This window comes from Sinocyclocheilus grahami, unplaced genomic scaffold (genome assembly GCF_001515645.1).
Source record: "Sinocyclocheilus grahami isolate Dianchi unplaced genomic scaffold, SAMN03320097.WGS_v1.1 scaffold5.1, whole genome shotgun sequence".
Lineage (NCBI taxonomy): Eukaryota > Metazoa > Chordata > Actinopteri > Cypriniformes > Cyprinidae > Sinocyclocheilus > Sinocyclocheilus grahami.
In genome coordinates, this window is record NW_015505184.1 from 6,156,652 (window position 1) to 6,165,566 (window position 8,915).

Consider the following 8,915-nt stretch of genomic DNA (forward strand, 5'->3'; position numbering starts at 1 on the left):
CAATCACAGCGCTTGCGGTCCGCGTAGAATTGACGCACTGTTAGATTTTTGGAGAGGTGCACGTCAGGCTGCGGCGTATGGGTGTGCGTCTATGCGTAAGCTACGGCGTAGGTCCGACGCAGAAGTATAAATTGGGCTTGAGAATTCTTCCACGGCCCGGTAGTGGGTCGCGACCCGGTGGTTGGGGACCTCTGCTCTACAAGTCCCAAAACAAACATTATCCGTCAATATATGTGACCCTGGACCACAAAACTTTTTCTTTTATGCCAAAAATCATTAGGATATTAAGTAAAGATCATGTTTGTTAGAAAACACTCTCTGTCTTTCTGTTGAGTCCAGACATGTCTTACCCCTCCTTTTTCTCCCTCTCTCTCATTCTTATATATACACAACGCATTCTTTCTGAATCCCTGCGAAATACCTTAGAAGCTGTAAAGGAAGAGCTCAGAGGTTTGCGACCGACTGCTCTACAAAATAGATTGGTTTTAAACCAACTGACAGCCTCGAAGGGTGGAGTGTGTGTTATCGTAGGCACTGCATGTTGTACTTATATTCACCACATATTGTCCTATTCTAACAAATCATACATCAGTGGAAAGCTTATTTATTCAGCTTTCAGATGATGCATAAATCAAGATTGGTTTTGTGGTTCAGGGTCACATATTATCTCGGTGAAATGACAGCTGTTTGCATTCATTGTTATAAATATTTTTTACCTTGAAGGCATTTTCTTGAATGGCTTTGATCACATCTTTGAAGAGGACCTTTGAGGTGAGAGTGTATCCATGGTAAATGACCGGCTCTCCATCTGATCCATCCCAGCAGTCCAACTCCACACAACGGCAGCCCTTCAGAAGTGCTCTATGGAGGGACAATACAACTTGGTACTCCAAAAATAAGCCATGCTTTAAGAAAGGTAAATTAATTGAGATACTTTCATTATGAAGCCTGTATCTAATAATCTAATAGTATCTAATAATGCATTTCATCTTTAAACTATTTAATTAAAATGCAAACAAAAGGTGAATGATTGATATGATTACTTTATGTATGCCTCAGTGCTGCTGGGTCCTTTGAGCTGGTCCTCCAGCAGATATGTGTTGTGAGAGGAGGAGATGAAGTAATGGTTGAGAGGCTGGTTCATGTCCTGGTAAACTCTTTTATGAGCCAGGTTAGAGATCAGCCCCTCCGGCTGGTGCAAGTACATTAGGAAGCCATCCTTTGTCATTTGCTGTTTGGCTTTGGCTACAAAAAGTGCAAAACACAGACATGCAATTACAAAGACATTGTAGTTACACATGCATTTTTTTCTCCCCGAGACTGAAACTAAATACATTTACTTACACTATCGCTCAAAAGTTTGTGGTTGGCAAGATTTTTTTGTATGTAAAAATTGTATTTACTCCTGTGGTGGCAAAGTCATTACTCCAGTCTTCAGTGTCACATGATCCTTAAGAAATCATTCTAATATACTGACTTGCTGCTCAAAAAACATTTATTTTTCTTATTATTAATATTGATTATAAACTTAATTGCTTAATATTTTTGTGGCAATCACAATACATTTTTTAAAGATTCTTTAATGAATATAAAAAGTTCAAAAGAACAGGATTTATTTTAAATAAAAAATTTTTTGCTGTCAAACGATTCATCGCGATTAATCACATCCAAAAACAAGTTTTTGTGTACATAATATATGTGTGTGTACTGTGTATACTTATGTATATATAGATACATTTACACACAGCATATATTTTGGCAATATTTACATGCATATACATTTATATTATATATAAACAACATATTTTTCTTAAATATATACATGCATGTGTTTGTATTTACATATACATAAATATACACAGCACACACACATATATTATGTAAACAAAAACTTTTTTTTGGATGCGATTAATCATGATTAATCGTTTGACAGCACTATTTGTAACATTTTAAATGTCTTTACTTTCATTTCTGATATGAAACTTATGAATTGAATGCATCGTTGCTGAATAAGTCATTTCTTAAAAACAAACAAAAAAAATTACTGACCCCAAACTTTTGAATAGTAGTGTATAGCAGATGTTTTTTATCCATAGCAACTTATAAATAAGAGTAACTCAAGCAGGAGGCATTACCATTTTCATCAAGTTCATATTTCTCAATAAGCTGAAGGGCATCATTCTGAGACACGTCTTCTTTCTGTTCATTCAACAGGAAGTTGAGCAGGTCAGCGGCGCTCATGAGACCATCGGTCTTTGCATACTCTTCATAGATGACGTCAATCTCCTCTCTTTGTGTCAGGATTTCATAGAAATGCTCAATCTCCTTGCCCTCCAGGAATCCACACTTTGATTTGTCACATTTCTGAAAGAGAGGAAACAGAGGTGTTTCTAGTCAAGTTATTTCTTGTGTGGGTAATACTTTACAATATGGTTCAATTTGTTGTTAACATGAACTTATACTTCTAAAGCATTTAATAATCTTAGCTAATGTTCATTTCAACATTTACTAATATATTATTAAAATCAAAATTCTTTAAGGGTTAGTTTACCCAAAAATGAAAATTCTGTCATTAATTACTCACCCTCATGTCGTTCCAAACCCGTAAGACTTTCGTTCATCTTCGGAACACAAATTAAGATATTTTTGATGAAATCTGAGAGCTCTCTGGCCCTCCGTAGACAGCAACACAACTGCAATGTTCCCAGGTCCAGAAATGTAGTAAGGACATCGATAAAATAGTCCATGTGACATCAGTGGTTCAACCGTAATTTTACAAAGCTACGAGAGTATTTTTGTGCGAAATGAAAACAATAATAACAATTTATTCAACAATTCTTCTCCCCGAGTTACCATCTTCCGCCATTTTGGAGAGTCGTCTACTCCAGAACGTAATCAACGTAGTTTATGCTAAGCATGCGCGTGCTTTATCCTGAACGTAAACAACGATGATTACGCTGATTACGTTCTGGAGTAGACGGCTCGGGGAGAAGAATTGTTGAATAAATTTTTATTATTGTATCGTAGCTTCATAATGGACTATTTTACTGATGTCCTTGCTACGTTTCTGGACCTGGGAACATTGCAGTTGCGTTGCTGTCTACGGAGGGTCAGAGAGCTCTCAGATTTTCTCAAAAATATCTTAATTTGTGTTCCAAAGATGAACGAACGTCTTACGGGTTTGGAACGACATGAGGGCGAGTAATTAATGACAGAATTTTCATTTTGGGTGAATTATCCCTTTAATAATATTTAATGGACCTGAGCTAACAAACTAACAATGAACATTTGTGCTTTTATTAACTAAACACTAACAATGTTCAATAAATACTGTATAAAATGTATTGCTTATTGTTAGTTAATGCATGACGCCGGTTTCACACCACACGTGTAAGCGGAGCGTGTTTTTTTTGGCGCCCATGTTAACAGATTAGAGCATTCACACCGCGTGCAGAGGCGGCACGGCAGCGCGTAGCAGGAGCAGAGCAGAAGCAGCAGCACCGCGATCGTTTCGGCACCTAGTCTATTTTTGCTGCACCACTTACGCTGGATTAAAGACACAGTGCAATGTTCTGGATCAAAACGGATCTGATTAACATGACAAATAAAAATTTCACCGTAAAATCATGTAAGTGAGGTGTTTCGTGTTTCACAATCACGGGGGAAAAGGCACACAGTATTGATAAATACTTTAGCTAAAATAATGTTTTTTGTTTGTTTTTTCATGTCTAAGTTAATACTTGTTCAAAACAATCACTTTAGCAAAGTTTGTACTAGGCTATTTTCTGCTTATTTAGATAAATATACCATCATTAAATTGTTAATATAAAATATATTTTAAAGTACAGAAACAAAATAAAAAAGTAAAGATTCTGAAAGCATTGAAGGAGATCCCATAATAATTTAATATAGATTTACAGTAGTAACAACTAATTATATTTTATTATATGATATGATTAATACATATTTACATATTCTTCTCGTTATTGAAAAACTGTTGCTTTAATTATTTTTAAACCAAACTGGGAATCATTAAGAAGACCTTTGTCTCAAAATATATTCAATAATTTTAGCAATTCTCATTTGCTACTTAAAGGAACACTCCACTATTTTTGAAAATAAGCTCATTTTCCGACTCCCCTCGAGTTAAACAGTTGAGTTTTACCGTTTTCAAATCCATTCAGCCGATCTCCGGGTCTGGCGGTAGCACTTTTAGCTTAGCTTAGCATAAAAAGTAAAGATTCTGAAAGCATTGAAGGAGATTCCATAATTCAATCAGGGTTTCTGCAGACTTGAACAAGTTAATTTTAAGACTTTTTAAGACCTTTTTAATACCACCTTATATGAAATTTAAGACCTAAACCTGTAACGGAAATACACATTTTATTACATACATATATGTAATATTTAATGTGTATAAATTAAAAAGAAAACAAAATATCAATGCTGTAATAAATGGTATTTATTACTACGATATACAGTGAACTTTTCATGTCAGCAGACAATATTCCATACAAAATATCCCTGCAAAATAACTGCATCACTGAGATTTTTGGTGGAGTAAATTTATTCTGAAGCAATATTTTCATCAGTGTTCTATCAGCTTTTACATACTTAAATCTGCATATTTACCTTTACAAAGGCCTATTTTTAACCTTTTTAGATGTATGCATCATCTTACATGTCAAATTATTACAATTTATCAATAAATTCAATATACACTATAGGGCTGCTACCAGTCAGATTAAATCATTTACACTGCAATTAACAATAATTACAACTGCAATAAATAATGTTATAAGATTAATGTTTTAAATGCATTTATGAGTATAAAAATAAGAAATGTTGAGGGGAAAAATACATACTTTTCAACATACTTCTCAACTGAACTACCAGTAAGTGACGGTAAGTCACTGAACAAGTGAGTCATTCATTCAACTGAGAGTGTGTTATCATGCTGGTATCTTAAGGACTTTTGTGGACAGCTGACTCCTAAAGTTTTTGATATTCTTCATATTCTGTGTGGTGGTCAGATAAGTTTAAATAGATTTTTACCTTTTATGGGCATTTTACCTTTATAAAGCCATTTTTCTATAAGTGTGCATTATCTTTTGAGTCAAATTCTTACATTTAATCAGTGAATAAGAATAAGACATTTGGGTTGTTACCAAGCAAATGAAATCAGTATCAACAAAATTCCTCTTTGGAATCCAGACATAAGCTGCATCTGAAGTGGCATTTAGATGTGTTTACACACTGTTTAATGCAGAACATGAATGCATTTAACCTGCAGTTACAAATGCATAAATAATGTTTTGATATATTAAACATAAAACATTGAATACTGATATTTGAAATAATTAAAAAAATGAAAAGATACTTTAAATGTGAAATTAAAACCGCCAGTAGGTGGCAGTAAGTCACTGTTAAGTGAGTCATTGCGACTGAACCGAATCATTTAAACAGTTGATTCATTCAGGAACGAAACACCGTCATGTTGCTCAGACGCGAAACAGCGCTGGGGCTTTGTTTGGAATTATTTTTGTTGGCGAAATAGCACAGAAATAGTGCAAAATCAGGCAATATGGTGTCTAAAACGTAAGTCTCTTAAAACTTCTAGTTTATTGAACTGTTGTAAAAAATCAATATCACATTTGTATATAGTAATTTTTGGAGAGAAAAAAAGGCACTCTTCCGTGTGAACTTGAGTATAAATGTACACATTTTCTGCCCCCATGTCTTGAATTTGTAATCATTCTGAATGTATTAGACTGAATCATGCAGTGATCAGGCAGAGCGCACTAGACTTCACGTAATGCGTGCACTGTAGGTGTTTTGAATGTTTGTTTTTTTTGCGTCGTGAGAATATTGAGCAAAATAGCTCACTTGTCATGGTGTTATTTAACTATATCATGTTATGAATAAACGAAACATTTTGAATTTTTACCTCAGTGTGTTTCTTCTGAGTTTATGTGTGCGTGTCTTGAATTTGTAATCATTCTGAATGTATTTTAATAGACCGAATCATGCAGTGATCAGGCAGAGCGCACTCTAAATGCGCACGCGGACTAGACTTCACGTAATGCGTGCACTCTGTAGGTGTTTTGAATGTTTTTTTGCGTCGTGAGAATATTGAGTAAAATAGCTCACTTGTCATGGTGTTATTTAACTATATAATGTTATGAATAAACGAAACATTTTGAATTTTTACCTCAGTGTGTTTCTTCTGAGTTTATGTGTGCGGTCACGCTCATTTGTTCTGAAGTCTCGAGACAAACAGAGTGAGCCTCAGCGCGAGCTTGTATTCTGTATTCTGCTAACTTACCGCGGGAAGAAAAAAAAATCTTCGGTCTGTCCAATGATTGTAAAGTCATTAGGTCCGTCAGACTGAAGATATTTTAGCGGTAATGAGACCAAAAATATTTAAGACCCATCGAATCCGAATTTAAGACATTAAGGCCTTATATTAGGAAAACGTTATTTAAGACAACAAATTATATGATATGATTAATATCATGTTTTTAAATATGATGGTTTTATTATAAACATGGGGATTATCTCTAAGGTGGACACCCAACATAATATATTATATTTACCATCTGAATCTAACCAGGTCATGTCAACAAATGAAAAAGTCAGCCATCTATTAATTATCATGTTAATTATTGTGTCTTTCACCCAACAGCAGCAGTAGCCCCTCACTGCAGAACACAAGATCCAGGGGGCGTGGTTGGATCCACATCTAGGGGTGGAGACGGCTAGGTTTAGGTATATATACAGTGGGTACGGAAAGTTTTCAGACCCCCTTAAATTTTTCACTCTTTGTTATATTGCAGCCATTTGCTAAAATCATTTAAGTAAATTTTTCATCTCAAAATATATTCAATAATTTTAGCGATTCTCATTTGCTACTTATATCTACATAAAAAAACCCCCATCAAATATTAGAGTTGGCACAGAATCAACTACACGAAAACACATCACTGCCAAATGTTATTGCCCAAACTTCAAAGGCCTGTTTAAATTATTAAAACTAGAGGCATTTATTAACTTTAAGATTACTTTTTATCATGTAAACTATATGTACAGCATGTTATATGCACGTGACAGAGAACACGGCCGCATCACAGCATGCTGCCCATATCAAAGCACATGACAGACAGTTGTCGGAGAACACCTGAAAAGCGTGACCGAATGAACGATACTCGTCTGTATTTGCAGTACAGCTGCTTCAGCTGGTCAACCCGCTCTGCATACACGCTGCCTCTGCTCTGCTAACGCGTGCAGTATGAAACGGGCGTGAGATGCAGCACTGTGGGAACAACATTATAGATGGGCAAACTAGGTTAGACTCCTGCATAATTACAGAAATATTACCTGAAAGAGCATTTCAGCGTAGTCTTCAGACACCTCAATGTTGATGTCTCGTAGAAAGCTCTTTGTCTCTTTCTGACTGATCTTGTTATCAAAGTTTTTATCTGCTTTACGCAAACAGCTGTAGATCCAGCTGGAGAGCTCTGATGTAAGGACAATTAGAAAGAGATTTGACAAGTAACGCTTGAATTGCACCTAAACATCACAGGCGTTTGAAAAGGATACTGCTCTGTTTTCTTCTGAGGAGTGAGGTTCTTTATGTTTGAGATGACCTTCTCTAAACCGCCGACCCACTTCTTGGCTTCCTCCTCAGAGCTGGCGATCAGGTCCAGGCCCTTCTGTCGGCCCTTAAACAGGATGGAGAACGCCCGACCCTCCACTGATTCCTCTGTGTATTTCCTCAAACTCTCTGTCTGCCGACCTGTTCGTACCTCGTCAATGTCCTCAACAGAGACTGGGAGAGAGACAGATACAGAAACATAATATATAACAATGTGGGTCCCACTGAACACAGAACCAGATCATCCATGGCTTTCCCAACATGATCAAAAATAACACTGCAGTTTAGCAGTGTGCAAATGTAACATCCGTACGGTGAATAAAATGGTGAGCTTATATTTTGGATGATTTACATCCAAATTTTGTCATTTACCTGATGTCAGTTTTTTTAAATGGCAAAAATGTTGTAAATCAGTAAACTCGATTTTATTTTCCAGTAAGTATGCTTACAGTAATTTATGCTTAAAATCATTAAAAATTGTATTTATAATAAAGATTTTTCCTAAAAGCAGTTTTTCCTAGTTTCTATTAGGGATTGCTGGTAAACGCTGTATCATCACGGTAATATGCATATGGAAATTCTATGCAGAAGAGGTCTTGCATAAGAAAAAAAGCATTGGAAACTTGATTTTGGACATTTGCATACTTTGAGGGAAAATATACATACGTTTTAAACATAGCCCCAGGCTTGTATTTTACAGCACTGGTCACAAAAGGACAATGTAACTTTAATGTGCTGTAGTAAAACACACAACTAGTACACAAATAGCTAATTTGGAGAAACATTTGTTTCATCAATAATAGCCCTTTTTAATTAATTACATCTAAAAATGATACACAAATCTTCTTGCCAATGCTTTAAAGCATTTAACAAGGGCAAGAGATCACTATGACATTATTATGATGTAAAGATGTAGTGATATAATCATACATTACAATAAAAATATTTTATGCTGACCAAGGCTGCATTTATTTTTTTCAAAAATACAGTAAAAACAGCAACATTGTGATTTTATTACAATTTAAAATGTTTTTTATTTTGAGAGATATATATATATATATATATATATATAACTGAATTTTCAGCATCATTACTCCAGTCTTCAGTATCAAGTGATCCTTCAGAAATCATTTTAATATGCTGATTTGATGCTCTAGAAACATTTATAATTACTATCAATGTTGATCATATATATATATATATATATATATATATATATATATATATATATATATATATATATCTCACAGACCCCACACTT

At 34.9% G+C, this 8,915-nt stretch overlaps 1 protein-coding gene across 3 annotated transcripts in view; it reads right to left on the reverse strand.

Annotated features, from left to right (window-relative positions):
* plcd1b (phospholipase C, delta 1b) overlaps positions 1 to 8,915 on the reverse strand; it is a 23,369-nt gene that overhangs the window by 9,561 nt on the left and 4,893 nt on the right. For all 3 annotated transcript variants that reach the window (XM_016272464.1, XM_016272457.1, XM_016272472.1), the window contains exons 3-7: positions 7,600 to 7,828; positions 7,378 to 7,507; positions 2,136 to 2,364; positions 1,044 to 1,245; positions 717 to 861 (exon numbers count right to left, since the gene is read on the reverse strand). In XM_016272464.1, the coding sequence (XP_016127950.1) occupies positions 717 to 861; positions 1,044 to 1,245; positions 2,136 to 2,364; positions 7,378 to 7,507; positions 7,600 to 7,828 (935 nt within the window). The remainder of the gene's footprint in view (positions 1 to 716; positions 862 to 1,043; positions 1,246 to 2,135; positions 2,365 to 7,377; positions 7,508 to 7,599; positions 7,829 to 8,915) is intronic.